Source organism: Rhamphochromis longiceps, linkage group LG7 (assembly GCF_057381845.1).
Source record: "Rhamphochromis longiceps isolate RC_006_pf linkage group LG7, R_longiceps_female_GT1.1, whole genome shotgun sequence".
Taxonomy (NCBI): Eukaryota; Metazoa; Chordata; class Actinopteri; order Cichliformes; family Cichlidae; genus Rhamphochromis; species Rhamphochromis longiceps.
The window spans coordinates 26,652,496-26,676,348 of NC_140563.1; the positions used below are offsets into that span (position 1 = coordinate 26,652,496).

The following is a 23,853-nucleotide window of genomic DNA, read 5'->3' on the forward strand; positions in this document are numbered from 1 at the left end:
AGTTGAGGTGGTTCGGGCATCTGACAAGGATGCCAGGTGTTGTGGGCATGTCCCACTGGGAGGAGGCCCCAGGGCAGACCCATGGACACGCTGGAGAGATATCTGTTGGCTGGCCTGGGACCGCCTTGGTGTTCCCCCGGACAAGCTGGAGGAGGTGGCCGGGGTGAGGGAGGTCTGGGCTTCTCCGTTTGGGCTACTCCCCCTGCAACCCGACCCCGGATAAGCGAAAGAAGGAAGGATGAATGGATGGACAGTCACCTCCCACTCTTCAACAGAAACTGCAAGCGGTTGCCTCAGTCCCCAAGGGCTTAAACTTGAAACATCTTACTTCTTGTCTGGAGTGTGTAAACATGCTGCGCCGTATGCTAATTTCCAGTGACTCACAGCAACTACAAATAACCAAAATCACAGCTCAGACGCTTTCATCTTGAGGCAAACCAACCACCTTCCACAAAATTTGCAATGCTCAACACTTGTCTATCAGTGTCTCAGGGAGCAAGTTCACAAAGCAATGTGCAGCGCTTGATGTGGGGTTCACAGTCACTGACCCCGAGGTCAACGTGTATTTTAAGTAAGTGATGTGGGAAGCTGCTGTGGAGAATGCCAGAAGTTCAAAGGTCAGCTACAAATGTTTTGGACCAAGCTTTAACATGAATGTGTTTCACCCAGCTGTTTGTGTTTGTCCTTACACACTGCTAATATCAGCACCAATCCTTAATAAGAGTTCTTGTTCTCTAAATTTACATGGATTTAAGTGTTTCTGAAGAAACATAAACATAGTTTTTTCTTTAAATCTAGCAGTGCTTGCTAGTGGTATTTCAAGATGACTGCAGCAATGTTGGTTCAGTCTCATCTTCTTCCATGACGCAGTGGCCCGGTTACCACAGCTGTAACTATGCTGCAGTAATCCCACTTGCAGTTTCTTTAAGACCTGCACTTTCTGGTTACTGCTGTTAGCTACACTGTTAGCATCTTTCAGAGGTCATCATCAGAAGCTTAGTAGTTTTACTTTCAGCTGCCACAACCTGCAGTTCAGCTGAATCTATTTAAATAGTGAGAGAAGACTTTGAAAGTGTTAATACACAGATTGGCAGAGCTGTGAAAATAAGAAAACTTCAGATGCTACACTGACAACCACATGTTATTTAATCATTACTACATTTTGGTTCATTAAAAATACTGGCATGAAATCAAATGACTTGTTTATTTTGATTTGAGTGTGTGCACTGCTGTGGGTGGGAGAACTGCACTTGTTGTTGTTGAATGCAGTAGCTACACTTTTGGAAAGGCAGAACTCGCACATTCACGGTCACCGCCAATCAGCTGAAAACCAGCCAATCGATCAGTGCATCTCTACTGAAAAGACTCACTCTGTTCATCTATATGTGCAGAATCATTACATGTGATGTGCAAACTATTTTTTCTTGAACATTTAAATGTCATATGTCTGCAGTGTTAATAATAAGGCCTTTTTTTGTAAATCAGTAACACTACAAACTGCTAACTGTACACAGTGGTTTTTATAATGAGCTTCAAACTCTGCAAAATACAGATTTGTTTCCATGATAATCTGAATAATGTTAAACACAAAACTATCCTGATTCTATTGATGAAAGCAATAAGACAGTTCAAACAGTTTTCCTTAATTGATAAAACACCAGAGGTACAACCCCACACACACACACACACACACACACACACACACACACACACACACACACACACACACACACACACACACGAGGACCAGGAAACACAGAAACGTCCAATCAGTCTCACTTTCTGTTGCAGCTATTTGTCCACTGAACCTAACGGATACGTTTGCTTATCACAAACAAAAAATACTATTACTAATACTAAAATTCTACGAAGTACACTTTGATCTGTGAATCAGCCAGCAGACTGAGGTACTTAACGGTCTTATGGATGAAGTAACATTTTTTCTTTTAATAAACAGCAGCTGTAACGTACCATATTATGATTCAGCTATTTTGGAGTCATCAATATGGTGAGTATTACCACTACTGCATGGCTCAGGTTTGAGCTCACTGAAAACAAAATTATTGTGTTTGTGGTTTTGGTCGGCACCAACAAAGATACATAATTACAGCCTCTACCCTAACAAGACAGACAGATCGTCTGAGTCCTTGTGCTTCTTGGCCTGTCAGGTTTTACACTATAGATGGTGTAATGTTCCCAGATCCTGAGGGGTATGAAAGTTCAATAACAGAGAGAAATTATGCAAAAAAAAAAAGAAAAAAAAAAAAAAGAAAAGAAAAGAAAAATTACAATAAACCAGTGTGGTTTTTAATCCGTCCTTGAGGTCTTAAATCAGCCACTTGAGGAAGCAGGAGGGATGCAGTGTTAAGGTCTGAGATTCGTTATTGGTTACACAAGGATGGAAGCACACGCAGCAACCCTCCTCCATACAAACTGAGCCTATTAATATACCGGGCCTGAAATAGACTCGAGCGAGAACAGTAGTTTGAGCTCACTGTAAAGGGACAACAGCACCTCATTAGAGAAAGAAAGAGAGCTGCAGGAAAGAAAAAAAAAAATTGTTCTCTGTGCGAGTGTGTGTTGTCAGTCTGTGTCATTGCTTCATATTGCTCAGTCGTACTGCCTTTTCCAATTCAAACTGGCGGTGGTCGACACGCTCCAAGAAATTCTTCCGCTCCACATACCTAAGCACACACAAACAGAAAAGAACAGAAACATCAGACCTACTTTTATCAATCCAGGTACTGCAGGCTGTTGTCATTTACTAAAGAAGCACAGTGTCACCCCCGTGTTTTAGGGTGGCTCTATTGCACATATATGCATATATGCTACTAGGGGAGCTCATTCATTGTGAACGAAAGGGGCAGAGTTTAGTAGAACAGTGTGCAACTGGCACAAGTGTGCAGCTGTAAAAGTCATCTTGTGACTCATCACTGCTGCCTCACTCTGCATGTTCACAGCCTGATGAGATGAGGATGCATCTTGTTTTATAGGCAGCCAGATTACTCACATTTCTACAAAGACAGTGGAACACAATGAAAATGCCTCATGTCAGTAAACAGAGCATCTGTTTTTAACTCTCTCTGGTATTTCATCTTTAAAAAACAAACTGTAAAAAAAAAAAATACAGTATAACATACTGTACTGTTTTGGTTGGCAGACTATTCACACACTCACTACTGGATCTACTGATTGCTGAGATGCCAGTTTGCACTGCTCTTGGTATAATGCTGGTCAGTGCTGAAATGAACCGACTGCTTTGTTTAGAAATGCAAGATTAATGTTTATGGTCAGCCTCATTAGGGACTAACTCAACGCTATAATGTTACAGCAGAAATGAGATCCTCACAACACTTATCAACCTTTTCCACTAGGACCTACTCAGATTGGCTCAACACGGTTTTTAGGGTTTTTCATTAGGTGATGGCACCTGGTACCAGGTACTTCTTTTCATACCTACCTTCTTCCACACCTTGCGATCAAAAAATAAATAAAATTTAAAAAAAATGGAGTGATACTTGCCTGCCTGCTATCTTTGTGCAACTGTTAAAAGTTGAAGCGTTTTTGCTGTTAACATGCAAAAGATTGATAACTTATGTTTATTTACCATGCTATAAAATTAAGTACATGATCTCGACCCATTTAGAGCACAAGCAGACATCTCCACTTTTTTTTTACTGGCACAGAAGTAATACACAACCAATATGATAAGTAAGAACAATTATATTCAATTTCATTTTATTTATATAGTGCCAAATCACAACAATCACCTTAAGGAATGTTATATTGTAAGGTGAAGGCCCTAAAATGACCTCTTGTGAGCAGGTACTTGGCGAATGTGGAAAGAAAAAACTCCTTTTTAAAGGGAAGAAACCTGCAGCAGAACCAGGCTCAGGGAGGGGAAGTCATCTGCTGCAACCAGCAGATTCTCCCTCCACAAATAAACCATTCCTCTGCAAATTCTCAGTTAGCTATTTGATAGCTAGTCTTTCAAGAATTTGAAAATAAGAGGAAGGTTGGAAATTTCTCTATAGTTAGCTAAGATGAGGCCGAGGAAAGACTTCTTAAAGAAATGGTTTAACTACAGCCACCTTGAAAGCATGTGGTAGCCAGTTAATAATTATTGGAAGGAGTTTGATAACATCAGTAGGAGTCTAAAGAAATATGAGCTGTTATTAAATATTAAATACGTTATTAAGGTTGTTTTACTTAATGATATGTCTGTAGGACAGGCGTACTTCCTTTTTTCTTTTTGTTCAGTTCAAGTATGATAAATAAATATATACAAATCTTACTAAATTATTTTGTCACGTAAAATAATGACAACATCCAGTTTTGATGAACATCCCTCTGGACCACAGTGAACATTACTTCACACATGCTGAAACTCTCTTACCCTTCTCTGCCTCTGTTGTGGATAGCCAGCTCCTCGGTGATGCCCTCCTCAGATTTAAAAGCATCCCAGTCCATTTTTGACTTTTCCAATGTACTCATTTTCTGCTTCTTTCCCCCAATACGACTTAGGACATTTGACATGCCTGCTGGACGCTTAGTACTGAAATCAGAAAGAGAAGCCTTTAGGTGACCCACCAAATTCACACCCTTAAGATTTGAAATTCAAGGTCAGTTTAACTGTCATTAAGGTTGCATAACAAACTTGCAGAAAAAAACACATAAAAACATTGAAAAAGAAAAGATAAGAAAAGAAAAGAAAAACTATTTTGATTCAAAAAGCTGATGGAAACATTGTTCAGAGATTTTGGTCCATATTGACATGATAACATCATGTTTAAGAAACTAGTTTAAGATGATTTAAACTTTGTTACAGAGTGTGTTGGGTACACTAAAGGGACAGACAGTGATAGGTCAGCAACAATACTGTAGATGAATAATGCACAGTTGATACTAGATACTAAGAGGCAAAGGGTGCAAAATGACCATTATAAAAACCATTACACCACCAACAGCAGTCTGACTAGTGTTTCCAAAATCTCATATCCCGATATAAGACATCTATCGTCCGATAACGATATAAATCACAAAAATGTAACACGTTACAACACGTAACAAATTCTGTGAATCTCGGGCAGCTCGACTTGCGTGAAGTGTTTCCAGCTGGGCATCGTGTAGCTGGAGTCGAGTGTTTTAACCGATGCATGAAACGATACATTTTTAGACATAAGTTGTAACAGCCTTTGTGAGTATTTATTACACGGCGTGCTGCGAGGAAAAGCCTGTTCTAACGTTTGAGTCTAAGGTTTATTTTTTACCACCTGACGGCTCTTTTGTTTCTCGCCTGCATACTCATTCACATAATTCAGTTTATTTTGAAAAGTCTCAACAGGATCTTGAGCTTTATTGTGAAAGGCTTATGTGGAAAATAAACAAGCGGACATGCGATGGTGTTACCATCGTTGTTGCTAATGACAACGCATAAAAACAGGCGCTTGTCCGTCTGTAGTGTGGTTATATTAAATATAAGAGAAAGAGAGAACTTTAAGAAATTAATATAGCCACTACAGTGACCATCAAAATGATGAAAAAATATTGCTGTAAACAGTTTATTTTGCGACACCACAAAACAAACGATAGCGTAAAATGAAACGATAGACATTTTTATATCGTCATCTGAGATATATCGTTATATCGAACAGCCCTACTGTCAGCTTGGTTTTCAAGTTTCTCGCCATGCTTCTATATCACAGGCTGAACGTGGACACAGACTCTTATAGTTTTATGAGGACAGTACATAAACACAGACTGGGGCAATTATTAACAGAATGAATTCATTTTTGAGTAATTGCCCAGCTGTAACTTGCAACATCTTTCTCCCCCATTTTAGTTATTTGTGTTACAGGTACAGTTAATGCAGTGGCCCCTGAGTGTAGTACAGTATCTCATATAGTCTAAGGAGGTTGGAAACATGGCAACTGGACTTCTTTCTTTCCCAGCTCCACTACCATGACCTGGATGACTAAAAAGTAAACACAGACAGCATACTGCAGAAATTAATTTATGAAGGACCAACAGCTTCTATGGTCAGACTTCTCTCACACACACACACACACACTTATTACTGCCAGCTTATATAACAGCACATACCAACACTATCATCTGAATCTACAAATAAATGATAACTACACAACCTCAACAAGGACTGATGATGGGGTGGTGCTAATGGGTCTTTCCTGTTGTGTTCCCTTTTACTTACACACACACACACACACACACACACACACACACACACACACACACACACACACAGCTGAGATAAACAGGCAATGGCTTGTAAAGCACCATACTTCCTGTAAGCTGGAAGATGATTTCCTGTGTCTGGGGTGGAAGATGTGCACATCCTTAGCTGACTTATTACCGTGGCAACAAAAAGTATTGGAAATACTATTGTATTGGAAGTTGCAAATGGAAAAAAGCAGAAATGCATTGCAGAGCATACAGCGGGATAGTGTAGCTGGATTTCACTGTTATCTGAATGGGGTGAGGTGAAGCACAGCTGGCACTAGTGCTACTCCAGATGTGTGTTTGACATGCAACAAAATCTGTTGCATACAGGTCACAGGAGCCGTCTGTGCTCTCACTGGATCAAGTCTGCACAGGCTTGAGGTCTTGGGAGCTTCAGTGATTTTTAAATAATGATGATGATCTGCAGATACGCAAATATGACCAGAGCTACAGTGGGGCAAAAAAGTATTTAGTCAGCCACCGATTGTGCAAGTTCCCCCACCTAAAATGATGACAGAGGTCAGTAATTTGCACCAGAGGTACACTTCAACTGTGAGAGACAGAATGTGAAAAAAAAATCCATGAATTCACATGGTAGGATTTGTAAAGAATTTATTGGTAAATCAGGGTGGAAAATAAGTATTTGGTCAATAACAAAAATACAACTCAATACTTTGTAACATAACCTTTGTTGGCAATAACAGAGATCAAACGTTTACTATAGGTCTTTACCAGGTTTGCACACACAGTAGCTGGTATTTTGGCCCATTCCTCCATGCAGATCTTCTCGAGAGCAGTGATGTTTTGGGGCTGTCGCCGAGCAACACGGACTTTCAACTCCCGCCACAGATTTTCTATGGGGTTTGTTAGATTTGTATTGTTGATTGTCATTTATGCTTAGAAATATTTACTTATATATGCTTAGAGTTTTGTAATTAGTTGTAGATTGGTAGAGGTTTTGATCCTTGATAGTCTGCAAACTTTGTGTGTATTAGACAGCACTTTGGGAGCATGAGAGGTCATACCGTGTCTTATTGTTTTATGGTAGGATTAACGTAGCTACGTCTGTTCTAGGCTAGGTGCTCTTTGTTTAGATGAACTGCAGGACTTCCTCACCGTGTTATCTAGGATGAACCATCTAGGGTGAGGGGGAGGCTACCCTCTTCCTGACCAAGGATGTTTGACCCTTTGATCAGCAGTCCCCACACACACACACACACACACACACACACACACACACACACACACACACAGTATTCTTTGTTCACATGTATACCTATGTAAGATGTTATATGTTAATGACCCTATGCATATTCATGTAACCACAATAAAAGGAGTGCTGTGAGGAAACCTGGCTGAGAGTCTGACAGTGGTCAAGTGGTGGAACGACGCTTGGCTCCAGCCAGGTCTCCCTCATGCATGAGTAACCAGAGAACTTTGGTGCCTTGAGTCTTGCTTTTGCTGCGTAGCAGATTGTCCTTAACGTTCCAGCGAATAGGTTTATGTTACAAACCTATCATTAATTGGTCCTTCGAGAGCCGGATCCCTGGAGTCGACGTTCACCGAGGGGAAAAGAGACACACCGAAAGACTGACGTCAGCCAGGACTTATAGAGGTCCTGCAACAAAGTCCTGAGGCGTGAGAATTCGTCATCGGGCCGGTGGATTAGCCGTCTGTTTTTTTTCTCCTCGATGGATGGCGATTGATGGGATTCGGGACTGATGCTACACGCAATAAGCAACTCCAAGTAAGAAAAAAAAAAAAAAAAAAAAAAGAGTTTATAGCTATAATTACGTCTTCACCGCTTAGTGGGGTGTTGCCCGTGGCCGCTCAGTGGGGCTAAAATTCGCCGTCTAAGTGGGGCGATGTACAAGGCCGCTCAGTGGGGTTTTTTGTACAGAAGCATTAAGTCGCAGAGTTGCGCAGTTCGAACTTTTTTTGGTTCGCCGTCTTAGTGGGGCGAAATACAGACCGCTGTGTGGGGTACTGTAGTGAGTTCTCCACCGCTCAGTGGGGTGTTGAGAAGTTCCGCGGGGTCCAGATTGTGCTGGACAGTAGGCCTATTTTGTGTTGTTGTCATTGTCGTCGTCGTTGTTGTTGTTGTTGTTGTTGTTGTTGTGTGTGCGGAGCAGAACATGTGGTCTGTGACACCGACTGTTGTTGTTATCATGGGTTTCTAAGCAACCAAGAGTGAGTCGGAGGGAGAAAGACGTTTGTGCTGGACTTTGCTCCTGGCAGCACAAAGTATTTATGTATAAAAGAGAGAGAGCGAAGGCTCCACAGCTGCGTGGGTGCACGCGAATGCGGTCGCGCGGGTTTCACGCGGACCTGAGCCGTGCGGTTAATCGCAGGCTTATAAATGGAAGAGATTCAAATGTTAGAAGTTTTCAGAAAACACACCAGCCTTGGAGAGCTGTGGAGAAGGCCAGCCCACATCAGCAGCACTTAAGATATGCTCTGGTGAATGGCTTTCCCCCCACCCCTTGCTGACACAATGTTTATTCTTTAGCTTGCCCTGATCGACAGCAGCCTGTGTGCCAGACCATAGATTTAATTGAGGTGGATAGTTGTTAAAAGTAATCTACATTAAGCTTGTGGTTGCTTAAATTCAGTACAATGACATGTGAGGTGAAGTGATATAGATAAATATTTAAACTCATGAAGTGCATAGAGGCACTTGACCTGTGTGGAAGACTGTCGTCTTATTATGAGCCATTGTTGAGATATAGAGCACATCTGTGAAAACAACTAATATGCTCAACCCTGTATGAAACATCTAAAAATACATGATGGAGAAGCTGTGTTGAATATGTAAGTGTAAGACTTTGCCACTGTGGGCAGAGCATGCAACTACTGTGTGATGTCGCGTTGCAGTTTTGTTTTTGTTTTTTGAGCTGATGAGCAAGCTACACATTATCAGATCAAGAGCTGTCTGAGAACTACTCAAAGAGAGGGAAACAGAGAGTGTGCAGCGTTTCCATGAGCAGTTTTTCTGCACCTTGACTCGTGTGTGTGTGTGTAGCATCAGCATCATGTTTTTGTTTATTTGTTTTGTTGGATTAAAAATAATTAAATAAACTGGTGATCATGCTTATGGATCGCCATGGCACATATCTCCAGCCATATGGTTTATTTATGCAGATGAAAAAGTGAGTGTGAATGTGTCTGACATCACAGTGTTTTTGTGCACTGTGCAAAAGTGATTGCCTCTGATTGTGAGTGAGAGCGGTGATTCTGCAGGTCACCAGCTATTGTAACGAAAAAAAAGAAAAAAAAAGAGTGAAAAAGAAAAATCATAGGAAAAAGGTTTTGTGTTGATCAGCCAAAAACAACTACAATTTCATTTTCTGCTTTTAAGAAAAGACTGTTCACAAAAACACACACAGAGAGAGATGTGTGTTGATTAAGCAGTGATGATAATAATGAAATGTCTTAGTTTGTCACTTTCAGGTGAAAAACAGACCTGAATCAATTTTCCACATGCAGCGGTCGGAAGAAAGTTATAGTTTAACATCATTGGAAACATGCAGGCCAAGTTTCTGGCTGACTTATTTACAGTGCCATGTGTTTCTCAACCTCACAAGCGAGCTCACTCCTCCCTGAAGATAAGGAATGCAGCTCCAAAGCAATAACATGATAAAGAGACAGCAGCAAGTCCTGAGCACAAAAAGTCCCAGCAAAGCAGCAGCAATGTGGATAAACAGCAGCAGAAGAAGAAAGCAAACCCATCTTCCTGTCTGATTGGTTGAATTTCACGGAGGGGCGAGCAAGATGGCAGCGTGAAGAGGAGTTTTTGTTTGAGTTCTCAGCACGAGACACTTATTTGACGTCTTTCTGGCCTTCGGGACTTTTTTGGAGATCAGCGCGCTAAACTTGCTGGATCTGAGGCCAGGGTCTGCGGCGGCAGCATGTTGAAATGCTCAAAAAGGACTGAGTGACTCGGGCAAGCCACATGCGGCTAGCGACATGAAAGAAATGGACCCTTCATGATGCGTTCAACGTGCCAGCGCTGTGGTGGGAAAGGCTCCATCATAAACACGCCCTGCGCCGAGGTTCAGGCCAAGAAGAAGAAGACGATGACTTCCAAGCCCAAGAAGGTCGGCCTCAGCGTGGGCGAGCTGATTGTGAAAGCCGTGGCCGCTTCCAAGGAGCGCAACGGCCTGTCTGTGGCCGCTCTCAAGAAGGCTCTGGCTGCCGGAGGCTACGATGTGGACAAGAACAAGGCCCGTGTCAAGACCGCCATCAAGAGCCTGGTGGCGAAGGGCACTCTGGTGCAGACCAAGGGCACCAGGACCTCCGGATCCTTCAAGATGAACAAGGCTACTGAGAGCAAAGCCAAGAAGCCCGCCGCAGCCAAAGCCAAGAAACCGGCAGCAGCTGCTAAGAAGTCGCCCAAGAAGGCAGCAGCAGCACTTCAGCTACTAGACAGGACAAAGCTGAAGGAGAACTGCCGGGACTGTTGAAGAGGGAGAGGACAAAAGAGTGAGAGGACAACAGAGTGAGAAGACTAGGTGAGAACACATAGGAATTATTTAATGTGGGAAATCAAAATTTGGGTTAGCAAACCTGGGGAAAAGAAAACTGACTGCTTAAGTTGGAAAATTGAGACGGAGTCTGAAACATTGCGAAAATAGAAACATATACAAAATCACACACACACAAGCAGAACATGCATTAACCCTACTAACAATTCCAAACACAAAATGACTCATGAAGACTCATAGCACATTAGTTAAGAAATGATTAAATAATAGCAGAGAAATGTGTAGGAAAGGCAGCTTTAAGAACATGCTCTGCTGGAGATGCAGCTCCACAGACATGCATTAGACCTGCCTAATAACACAAACCCATGCAATGAAAATTAGCTTGTTATCTTTCATCAGTGTTACAATAGTGTCAATTTAGCAGACACTTGTTATCAAATACTGAATTTATCCTAAAGAAAAAAAATTGACTCTACAAGTTGCAGGACAACAATTTAACTTTTGTGGGAAAAAAAAAAAAAAAAGATCCTGGTTTGACCAACCAGTGATCAGACAATAAATTTAGTTGTTAAAATGGTAAATTGGGAGAAGCTTCCTGCTTGATTGAGGCAGCATAAGTAATTTACTGTATGAGGGAAATTGTCGTTTGTGATACTATTTTGAACATGCTTTTCTGTCGTCCTGTCAACTTAGTGGGTTAATAGCTGATATGCAAATTAGTTGATCGGTTTTAGATTAATGAAAGGTGATTGAATTCTAGCACGAGTGAATGAGATGTGTTGGAGTTTGTTGTGTGTTGAGTAGAGACTGAGTTTCCTGCTTTGATGTGCGAGTGAATCCTGTATTTAGATACACAACTCTGAATACGTCAGAACAGACTGTTTTGTGAAGTGCATGACAGCATGTCACATGTTTTATGATGAAGGGAAAAAGGAAAAATTGAATAAAATAGATCTGTGGCTTAAATGAGTGAAGAGCACAGACCGGGTGATTAAACTCATAGCTAATATGACATTAGGGTTATGTTGTGTGTTGTGCAGCTGATGGTTGATTTGGAGTGAATCTAGCTGATGATTTTTCTTTTGTTGTGAAGTTGAGCCTGCCGATTAGTATGATGGTATGATAAACCATGCTAATGGTATGATTTACCCTCCTGAGATGAGGAGCTTGTGTCATGACTTAACAAGGCCTTTTTATTTTGATACTTTCACAGTGCACTGAGAGTTTGGTTTGATAATCTCTGTTATTTTTTATTTTTCATTTTTGAACAAGCACTGATTTTTGCTTGTGAATTTCTTTTCTTTGAGCAGATCTGCAAGTCGGGAATTAAAAGCGTTACACGTCGTCAAGAAAATTGTTGCAAGTGAGTTTCTCCACATTTAAAATGGGTTCAGGAGAAAGCCACTTATTTGGGACAATTAGGAAATGAGAGTCCCCCCCAAAAAGGATTCAACGAGGAAATCCAGTCTAAATTATTTTTCTTTTTGAAATAACGTCGTTTTGCTGAGCGTGGAAACGAATGCGATGATAATTTCCACAATTAGCAAAAGAAGGAACCACTGAGTGAATGAGTAAGAATTTTAAAATATCTGACTGACTGAACATGATTGTGTGAAGCTAACCCCCACCTGACAAAGGTGCAGATGAACCCATGTGTTTCCTTTTACAGGAGCAGGAAGATGACAGCAACACTCGAGGTTGCATGATGATTTAACCTTTTAAATGCCATTTTCTGTGTCTGTGAATTTACTATGTGTGTGTCATTCACTAGCTTGTGTGCTCACAGAGATATCTGTGACAAAGTATGCATACGCCTGCGCAAGCGCTAATATTTGCATTTTCTTTTCTTACAGCATGCCAGTTCTTCATGTGAATTGATGATGCGATTTATGCCAGGACAACTGGTTGATGTTTTTTCCTACTACAGGATTTCTGGGTTTATGTGTGAGGAAAACTGTGTTTACGGGTTATGAGTGGTGATGCTGTTGCATTGTGTTGATGGGAAAATGTGAAGGTTACTTTGATAATGTGAATAACCTGTGTGAAATTTCCTGTGTTGAGAACTGGTGTTACTTCTTTCCACAGCTAGGGTTGACTTTATGGTGTTTTTATGGCACCTCTGGAACCTGTTGACCTGTGTCTGACCTCTGTCTGACTACAGTCAATGTGTATTGCTAATGTTAATTTCTTTGAGAATGCTGTGGAAGATTCAGCTGAAACGGACAAGTGACATGAGTAAAACAAATAAGAGATACAGTGTTTCTGGGATAGTTTGATATGGGCTCATTAGCTGGCCACTTTTGAGCCCATAGTAATATATAAGTGGAGTGACTTTGCTTAAGAGCAGTCACCGATTACATTAATGTTGCCTGAGTACATGGGATGATCCATGTCTGAGGCGACTTATGAAAATAATTGTAGTTTACTGATTTGAGAAAACCTGCACGTGACACTTGTCTTGCTGATGTTGAATGCTTCTTGTCCTTATGATACAATTGTTTACAGGTATGGAGTTTGATTTTACTTCCAGATTTTGTTTTCCAGGCCATGATGGTGTGTATGCAGGCTCCTGGGAGAGCCAGGTGTTAAGCAAACTTAATATGCAAAGCACACTAACATTTTCATTGCAGGATTATAGGTCCAGGGTGGTGCTGCTCCAGGGGAGGAGATGCCCTGATGTTGCCTGGGATATGATCTAGCTAATCTTTTTCTTTAAGACTGGAATCCAGGTTTGGTGAGTTGACGCATGGGTGTGTCCATGCGTCAAGAGGAGGGGTCCAAGGATTAACATTAAACAATGTTTTTTATTATTGTTGCAGTGATTTGTGTGATTAGCCGTTTATTTACAAATATTAAACCTATGCAAGTGGTGCATCCATGTTCAGATGAGGCTTTGATGGCCTATAAGTAAAGTTCACTGAACTAAAGAATGTGGTTTGATGATTGTTGACATGCTCTCCAAATAGAAGTTTTTCTTCTTAGCAAGGAAATACAGGTGCAGCAGTAATCTCCTGAGAAATCTTCAGAGGCCCAGTGAGAAGCGTGAACCATTCCAGGCATAGCTGACAGCCAGGCAGTGGTTGAGGTCAAAGGTCAAGCTGGTTGGGGCCCATCATGAAATCAGACCTTGGAGCCACAGCAAGGACCATGAAACTGCCTGCAAAATAGAGGAGAGGATCGTCCACAAGATGGGAGAGAGGCTTCAGGAGGATCAGAGATCATCTTCAGCACAGCAGACATCACACAGAGAGCTGTGCTACTAAGCTTCCAGGAAATCAAGAGGAGACTTCCCACAGCAAGATTTTAAATAAAATGAAAGATTCAATATTGACGCTGAGGAAGACAACTAAGGTGTACGACGTGCTCTGCCTTAAACCTTCAGCAGCGTTGGAACATGAAAACTCGTGGGATGAGGGGAGCGTGCCAAGCTCCATCGACAGCGCAGAAGGAGTTCGAGGATGACATCATGATTCTGTGAAAGCACAGGAACCAGAAGCTATGGTGGTGATAACAGCAGTTTCCTATGAACATCACCTAACGCTGTGCCACTGTACTGTGCATACGATGACACTCTGAAGGCTGCTGGGATCATAACAGCAGTAAGATGACGGAACCCAGCACCCTTTCCACAGAGAGCTTTTTCTGCAGAGCGTGGACAATTAAGGAGTCATAAATATCCCCCTCACAAGACGAAGGTCTGAAGTCAGGTGATGGGGGCTGGTAAGAGGCCATAAAACTAGAGTGCTGAGAGGTCTGCAGCTTGGAAATAGCTGAGACCCATGTTGACGAACCACAAAACCAACTAGTATGTTTGAATGTCTATTCTACATACATTTGGACTCTGGTCCTATGGACAGTGACGGAAACAACTGGAAGAGACATTCATGACGCCCTGCAGAGCTTAAACCACTCTGCAGAGAGACATGTGATGTGCACACCCGGAGGAAGCACCACCAAGTTGAGATGTTTTTGAAAATGTTACTTTTTTAGTTTCACTATTAAATTAACAATTTCTTTGGTTGCTCGTAAGATGCAGTTTGCCATGAGATGAGCTCAATGAATGGGGTAACTGCTAATACATTTATTAAACTGTGTACCTTTCAGTAATTTAGGGTGATTTGACATATGCTGAGTATAAAAAGGTTTGCATTGAAACTGTCAGACATGACGTATTCATACCTGGGAACTTTTCAGGCATAAAGGTCAAAAAGGGGGGAAATGTTAGATTTGTATTGTTGATTGTCATTTATGCTTAGAAATATTTACTTATATATGCTTAGAGTTTTGTAATTAGTTGTAGATTGGTAGAGGTTTTGATCCTTGATAGTCTGCAAACTTTGTGTGTATTAGACAGCACTTTGGGAGCATGAGAGGTCATACCGTGTCTTATTGTTTTATGGTAGGATTAACGTAGCTACGTCTGTTCTAGGCTAGGTGCTCTTTGTTTAGATGAACTGCAGGACTTCCTCACCGTGTTATCTAGGATGAACCATCTAGGGTGAGGGGGAGGCTACCCTCTTCCTGACCAAGGATGTTTGACCCTTTGATCAGCAGTCCCCACACACACACACACACACACACACACACACACACACACACACACACACACACACACACACACACACACACACACACACACACACACACAGTATTCTTTGTTCACATGTATACCTATGTAAGATGTTATATGTTAATGACCCTATGCATATTCATGTAACCACAATAAAAGGAGTGCTGTGAGGAAACCTGGCTGAGAGTCTGACAGTGGTCAAGTGGTGGAACGACGCTTGGCTCCAGCCAGGTCTCCCTCATGCATGAGTAACCAGAGAACTTTGGTGCCTTGAGTCTTGCTTTTGCTGCGTAGCAGATTGTCCTTAACGTTCCAGCGAATAGGTTTATGTTACAAACCTATCAGGGTTGAGGTCTGGAGACTGGCTAGGCCACTCCAGGACTTTCAAATGCTTCTTACGGAGCCACTCCTTTGTTGCCCGGGCGGTGTGTTTTGGATCATTGTTATGTTGGAAGACCCAGCCTCGTTTCATCTTCAAAGTTCTCACTGATGGAAGGAGGTTTTGGCTCAAAATCTCACGATACATGGCCCCATTCATTCTGTCCTTAACACGGATCAGTCGTCCTGTCCCCTTGGCAGAAAAACAGCCCCATAGCATGATGTTTCCACCCCCATGCTTCACAGTAGGTATGGTGTTCTTGGGATGCAACTCAGTATTCTTCTTCCTCCAAACACGACGAGTTGAGTTTATACCAAAAAGTTCTACTTTGGTTTCATCTGACCACATGACATTCTCCCAATCCTCTGCTGTATCATCCATGTGCTCTCTGGCAAACTTCAGACGGGCCTGGACATGCACTGGCTTCAGCAGCGGAACACGTCTGGCACTGCGGGATTTGATTCCCTGCCGTTGTAGTGTGTTACTGATGGTGACCTTTGTTACTTTGGTCCCAGCTCTCTGCAGGTCATTCACCAGGTCCCCCCGTGTGGTTCTGGGATCTTTGCTCACCGTTCTCATGATCATTTTGACCCCACGGGATGAGATCTTGCGTGGAGCCCCAGATCGAGGGAGATTATCAGTGGTCTTGTATGTCTTCCATTTTCTGATGATTGCTCCCACAGTTGATTTTTTCACACCAAGCTGCTTCCCTATTGTAGATTCACTCTTCCCAGTCTGGTGCAGGTCTACAATACTTTTCCTGGTGTCCTTCGAAAGCTCTTTGGTCTTGGCCATGGCGGAGTTTGGAGTCTGACTGTTTGAGGCTGTGGACAGGTGTCTTTTATACAGATGATGAGTTCAAACAGGTGCCATTCATACAGGTAACGAGTGGGGGACAGAAAAGCTTCTTACAGAAGACGTTACAGGTCTGTGAGAGCCAGAGATTTTCCTTGTTTGAGGTGACCAAATACTTATTTTCCACCCTAATTTACGAATAAATTCTTTACAAATCCTACCATGTGGATTCATGGATTTTTTTTCACATTCTGTCTCTCACAGTTGAAGTGTACCTCTGGTGCAAATTACTGACCTCTGTCATCATTTTAAGTGTGGGAACTTGCACAATCGGTGGCTGACTAAATACTTTTTTGCCCCACTGTAGACTGATTACGCAGAAGAGTGTTGGTGGGATGACAGCACGTATAAGGTCTCCTGTCTCACCCAAAGGGTGCGCTGGGACAAACCAGTCTCACGGGAGTGTGAAGACTACGTCAAAAATCCTGGCGAACACCAGTGCTACTCCTCAGGATCTTAGCAGACACACGTGTATTATCAATTTGAAAGTCCTAGGTGACTTCCTTTTTGAGTTAACGCATTCACAAGATTCTCAGATAACTTGACCTCTGACCTTGAGTTCAAGGTCACTGAGATTCAAGCTCGCCCAAGATTTTTAGAAGATGCAGCCATGGTGTCAATTTGAGAGTCCTACGTTGCCTGGTTCTCGAGTTATCACCTTCACAAACTTGGGCGTCCACGTCGCCCGCCGGGTGACAATAATACTCCATGAGCCTTTTGTGGCTGAGGGATAAAAACTGATCAGCAACAAGGAATGTGATGCCGAAAGGTGACACAGGACCAGAATGTATATAATATGAGGAAAGTCACCAAACCTAAACAATATCTAGCTATATCACAATTCTTAAAAACAACAGTTTTTTATTATACTAATAGAAAACTTCGCTCTCAGACTGTGGGCTTACCTGTGGTTCCTAGGATATTTAAAAGTGGAATGGCACACAGAGTGTTCAGCCATCAGGCGCCACTCCTGTGAAACCAGCTCCCACTTTGGATTTAGGAGACAGACACCCTTCTCTACTTGTAAGATTAGACTTAAAACTTTCCTTTTTGATAAAGCAGAGCACTTAAGACTGGATTCAGGTGGTACAGAATCCTCCTTTATACCGGTATAGGCTCAGGCTGCTGGGGGACTCCCCGTGATGGACTGACAATTTCTTTTCCACTCCTTAAGGCCTTTACACACTAGATTTTTTCGGACTCACCTATTCTCATTGCAACCATCCACACCGACTGTGCAGTTTTACAGTACAAATTTTTAGCATTTATTTCTTCAAACCAATCTTGATTTTTCAGCATTTTTTAAGCAACAACCACGCTCGTGCACTGGTACTAAATATCCAATGATATGGAAATGGTAGAGTAATCCTGCAGCAGTAATAATCCTAGAGTAGTATTTGTGTACCTGGAACCAGGGAGTGGTGGAGAGCAGGGTGATGACATCTTCTCTTTGTCGCTCTTCTCGTCCTCTTTGATGCTCTGGCTCTTGAGATAACTCTTTGCTTCCCTGGAGTCAGCTGAAACCTCTTTATTCACCCTGAAAGATGGAGACAAATGTGTATTCTGTTAAACTGTATTAAAAAAAACATGCAGACAGATAAAAACTGCTTCAGTATCCAGCAAGCCTATGGAGCACACCTTTCCATTAAACATCATTAAACAACAAAAACAGAGGGAGTTCCAGGTCTTAAACGTGCAAGTAGTGTGTGATACAGTGAGATTAGACTCATGCATACAAGAGAAACATGTAGAGCAAAGACTTGCACCGTGTTCTTCAACATAATAACTGCTGGATAAACCAGGTATTACATATAGACTCAACAATGCAGTCACATAAATGCAGGCTAAAGGAATCTTCATGAATAGTCTGTGAGTAATTTATGATATAGGATCTTCCCCCAATCTTTGTGCACAAACTGGGCTTAAATTTTAGGCATGTAAGCATACTGCCATCAGCCCATACTGTGCTAGATGGACAGGGAGTTAAACGATGCACTTTAGAAGTTCCATGAGTACTTGCGCAGCACAGATGCTAGAAAATTCTCAGTGGTTGGCTGAAAGCCGGAATAACAACAGAAAATGTTCTCAAATCCATGATTCTGATTGAAAGTCATTAAAAATCAAGTCTTCCACTGCCCGTTTAAAGACTTAGGACTACAGTACACTTTGCCATCACGTCACACACCACTGTAGCTGAGTTTCACCAGAGCGCACAAACACAAAACTAACCTTTCCATGAGTCCGAGGCACGCTTTCATGACCATAATGCCTCTAAGCAACTGGAGACACATAAACAAGATGTCTGTGTCAAAACTGAATAGAGCAAACAGGGCCAACAGCAGGAGGGTTTCATATTTGCAGCTTAACAACCCCCCCCAAAAAGACTGTAAGAACTATAAGCATTTGGAGCCTGTGTACAGATGAAAGTATCAAAAAATCCAGCCAAAGCAGCTTTTATTTATTCCATGGCTCAGTCAGCATATAATTTATGGTCAAGCTGCAGCTTCCTCTCTCTATCACGAAAAGACATCCAACAGCACAATGATGCAGCCCAACAAAACTGTGTTTTCTAAGCCAACTTTCTTCATGTTCATTAAAGAAAAGAAACTTGAAATCCTTCGATTGTCTGCAGTTGAGGTCAACTGTATTCTAGGAATATCATTTTCAAGAGAACTCCTTAATATCTCGAGCATATTGTGATATAGGGTGCTGTGTTGTTACCATAGCAATATAGCCTTTAAAACTCTGGGGTCAAAACTGAAGTCACCTTACTAACTACAAATACTGCTTCACAATGCAGGCCTCAGGGCTCCCTATCACTTTGAAATGTTGCATTAATATGATGACAACCAGATTAAGGCATAATGCTGGAATGCTACTGTTCACAAATAACCACTGCTTAAAAAAACAAAAACAAATAATCTTTGTACCACACTTCTTCATTTAAATAACAGTATTTTCAAGTTTTACTAGTGTCAGAAACTAAGCACATCTCTGGACTGTGTGGACATGATAAGAGTTTAGCCGACGCTCATTCACAAAATGGTCCTGTTCTTACCAACTGAGACATCCGCCTACTACACTGCCATCAGACCAGATGGTGTGTGTCCACCTGCTGATTAGTGTGCAAATGCTTTTAAAACAGAAGCTTACCGAACCTCCTCGCCTGCAAAGTCAAAAACTTTGGTGATGGTGACTTTAGCAGGACCTGACGACTTCGTTTCAGTCACCGTAGAAACAGTCTTGGAAACTGTGGAATCATCCTGAAGACAAAAACAAAAGAACGATACTAGAAAGTAAGTATATAGAAAACAGACACACAGAGAACAATGCTGTTCAACACAACAATGCTCCAATGTGAGTTTAATCAACTTGATATTTTGCAAGTTGTTTTCCCAGTTAGAGACCAGATCAAAACAGCAGCCTCACAGTGCCCAAACTACAGAGCCCACAAGTGTCTCTCCCCTGATTTCATCTTCCTTTGCTGTTGGGCAAGACTAGTGCCAACTTGAGTTACTACACCATCTTGTGGTGCAAATTGGTATCGAATCAAAGTCTGTTCAGCTCAGCTTCAATTTGAAAACCCCCACACACAGATATTTTGGACATAAGATGACTAAAAGTGTTCATGTCTCAAAGGTGGTTTATGCAAATCAAAGCAATCGTCCAAGCTTTAAATTCGAACACATTTAAAAACCTGGCAAAATGAAATATCGAAGTTTCAAAGATATTTACCTTCTGTGCGGTACCCGACTGTGGTGCAGACTCTTTGGGTCTGGATCCAACGTCAGATAAGAAACTGGCCCAAAGTTCATCTGACTTTTTCTTCTGTTTTGCTTCATCATCCTGAGCCTTTGCCTTAGTGGGTGTTTTCACTTCTTCTTGTGGGTTATCCGCCTCTTTAGCTCCACCAACATCTTCATCTTTGTCGTCTACTTTCAGTAATCTCTTCTTTCTCTTTCTGTAAATATTTTAAGTGACACCAGCGACTAAAACTCAAGATCATGAGGATCTGATGACATTTACTTTTTTTGGACATCAACTGTAGTCTATTTTATGAAGCCATAAAAAGTTTTACTTTCAAAGAATGAAAATGGTCCAGTGTTCCCGCCATCAGAGAACACAAACAGATTTAACTACATTTTCTCCATTTGGAAACACTGTCCTCTCATTGAACGGTGCTGTCGAAACCTCTTACCTCACACTGATGTCCTTTTTCTTTTTTTTCTTGCTGATGGGCTCAGAATGGGGCACACTGTCATCCTCATGAAGAGGGTCCTCCTTCTCACACTCATTTATGTCATCCTCGCTGAGGTTATCATCTGAGGTGAAAAAGTACAGGAAGCAGTGTAAATGATGCATAACAAGATCAATATCAAGAATAATCAAATCAACTTAACTGTACTAAGAGGGCATCATTTCATCAGGCTTTTTAATCAATGTGGATGTGAAACTGCATTTAAAGCTAACAATGAGAGTTAACTCAGCATGTTTTGACACAGCTGATTTGACTGATTAGCACTATTTTTTAAGTGAAAATTATGACTTGAACCATATCACCAAGAGAACTCAGGCTTCATCTTGGTATATCAGGACTGCATCTGCCTGTTTGGACTGTATAATCTCACACCTGACTGAGCTTCCAGATTAACAGCTGCAGTCTGAGTTTTTCTACTAGAAAGTCTACAATAATCCAGGCTTTTTTTAAGCTGCCATGGCGATGTCAACTCCATGTTTTAGGGCTCCAAGTCACAAGTACTAAAGAGGGTGAGTAAGGCGCTTTTTGTAACTACTGTATTGCACTATTGCACGTGCTACTCAGGCTGTGTGCATTATTTTGTGAGTGTTTGCGTCTGGATCTGAATTTGATTTGATGTGAAAACAGTTGTTGGAAACGAATCAAAAAAAGCACTCGTAGCTTTCGAAGAATTTCTCAGCTTTAACATGCTTTATTTCAACACAGGGAAAGAGAGCCATCAATAACCATCAGTGTCAGTAACCATGTTTCTGCCTGTCGTTTGCAGCTCAGTTAATGATACTTAAGGTTCTTCTTTTTCTTCACTGAATGGCAGAAACCTCACCATAGTGTTTACAGTCCTCACCTGATGGGACATAGTCTGCATCTTCATTCGACGAATATCCATCAGAGTCATAGTCGGAATAGTTCATCATGCTGTCACTGCTAATAAGTTCCTCCTCGCTAACGATGCAAAGTACAAACGTTACCCTTAAAACTCTGTGACGGGCATAAATAAACTGAACACCTGAAACATGTTAAACGAACGAAAATACAAAATGACTTCTGTTTCTTCTTCTTCGGCGGTTTGTCTTCTTCTTCTTCTGGTTTAATGGCGGTTGGTAAACTATCTTAAGGAACATATGCGCCACCTACTGGACTGAAATGCGGCACAGAAGACAGGCGGGGAAAACGGAACGAAACAAACCCCGTGTATTAAATCTGTGTGCTTCATAGATGTCACTAGCTGGCCAAAGACTTGAAACAAAACCTCTGCAGGAAGACTGCTCTTAGCATCACAAACTGGACAGATTCTGGCTGCTTGTAGTGAATACATAATCCAGCTGTGTTTGGCTGTTAACCCCTGGATCACCAATCCAGTGATAATTATTTCTTCTTCCCAGTTCTCAATCCGTGTATAAGAAGATACTTGAGTTCCATATACAATGTGCCTCATTCACCCATTCATACAAGGACTTTTTTTTCTACACCTAAGTGCTTTCGGTCACACTAACATTCTAACATTCATATACATTCACACCCCACCCAAGCACTGGTTCAATTTTGCCCAAGAATAATTTGGCATGCAGACTGACGCAGCCAAGGATCAAACCATCCACCCATCTTCTTCCGCGTATCCGGGGTCAGGGGGGCAGCAGCCTCCTCCAGCTTGCCCGGGGGAACACCGAGGAGTTCCCAGGCCAGCCGAGAGATATAATCTATTCAGTGTGTCCTGGGTCTGCCTGGTGGGACAAGCCCGAAACACCTCACCCAGGAGGCTCCCAGGACACATCCTTGTCAGATGCACGTACCACCTCAACTGGCTCCTTTCGATGTGAAGGAGCAGCAGCTCTACTCTGAGCCCCTCCTAGATGGCCAAACTTCTCACCCTATCTCTAAGGGAGAGTCAGCCACCCTTTGGAGGAAGCCCATTCCTCAAGTCCCCAAGTCTTGTATCCACCATCAGAAAGTGAAGCATGACAGTAATCAATTTTAGGGGAAATAAAAGCATGTAATGTCTCTGCATCAGCTAGAGAGAGGGGAACTGTACTCTGGCAATAACCTTAAGGTGATCTAAATCCTTAGTTACATTTCTGTCTTAGTTTCAGTTAAACGTCTGTGTTGCTCAAAACTAAGATCCTTGTCAAAGATGATGCCTACTGTTTGGAGGTTTTTATTGCCAGTGATTGTAGGTGTTCTGACAGTTTCTTTCTCTGGGCTTCAGTACCAATAATTAAAACATCGGTTAAATGTTTTTTGCCATCCATGTTTTAATATAGGGCAGCTGTGGTGTAGGCGCTAGAGTGGGTTATCTACCAGTTGGAAAGCTAGTGGTTCCATTCCCATTTACTACATTCTGCATGTCAAGTATGTAGTCTGGGACAGTTGGCCTATGTGAAATTCTGTTTGAAGGTTCAGTGTGTAGGTTTTGCCATTATGCAGCGAGCAAACAACCAAGAACCACTTACTGCTAAAGAGACAGAGTGAAAGTGCACAGTATATCCTTGGTTTCTCATCGCTTATTGTTGCAACCAGGAGGAGTACAAACGTGTCTCCCTTGGGCTGTCTATCAGTCTATCAGCAACCAACCAACCAACCCAGTGATGTTCATACCAGCACAAGAGTGGCTCTAACCTGAAGATTTATTTCCTAAAATCCAGCTTCATAGATAAATTTAAATCAGTGACTGTTTCAAGATGAAGAGCTCCATGGTGTAAATTAGCCTTTATACACGTATTGTTTCATGTCCACATTAAAACAAACTTGCATTCTCTTCCGCTTATCCTTGTCAGGGTTGTCAGGGGCTGGAGCCTATCCCAGCTACCATAGGGCGAGAGGCGGGGTACACCCTGGACAGGTCGCCAGCCTGACGCAGGGCTAACAAAACTTTTTGGTTTTTTACATCAATTTTTACATTAATTGTTGGACATTTTAGCATTTTCTTTTAAGCACAATCAATATCTAATGAGAACCCATCGGTTAGAAGAACTGATAACATATTTACATGCTTTGATTTGACTCAAGTTTTATTTCCAGATTTGGGTACAGAAGTGCAAACTTTTCATTTAAAGGATCTATAAGAATGTGA

General features: G+C 41.9%; 1 protein-coding gene and 1 pseudogene across 1 annotated transcript; one reads left to right on the plus strand and one right to left on the minus strand.

The window, feature by feature from the left end:
• Window positions 1-1,501: 1,501 nt before the first annotated feature.
• On the minus strand, window positions 1,502-21,855 carry cfdp1 (chromatin remodeling protein CFDP1). The gene is made up of 7 exons (XM_085413106.1): window positions 21,631-21,855; window positions 20,727-20,850; window positions 20,264-20,489; window positions 19,682-19,791; window positions 17,934-18,065; window positions 4,397-4,555; window positions 1,502-2,684 (listed from the first exon to the last, which is right to left on the minus strand). Exons 1-7 carry the CDS (start codon window positions 21,698-21,700, stop codon window positions 2,594-2,596), a joined length of 912 nt encoding a protein of 303 aa, XP_085269232.1. The 5' UTR covers window positions 21,701-21,855; the 3' UTR covers window positions 1,502-2,593.
• LOC146665424 (histone H1 pseudogene) lies at window positions 7,208-15,366 on the plus strand (annotated as a pseudogene).
• Window positions 21,856-23,853: the final 1,998 nt, after the last annotated feature.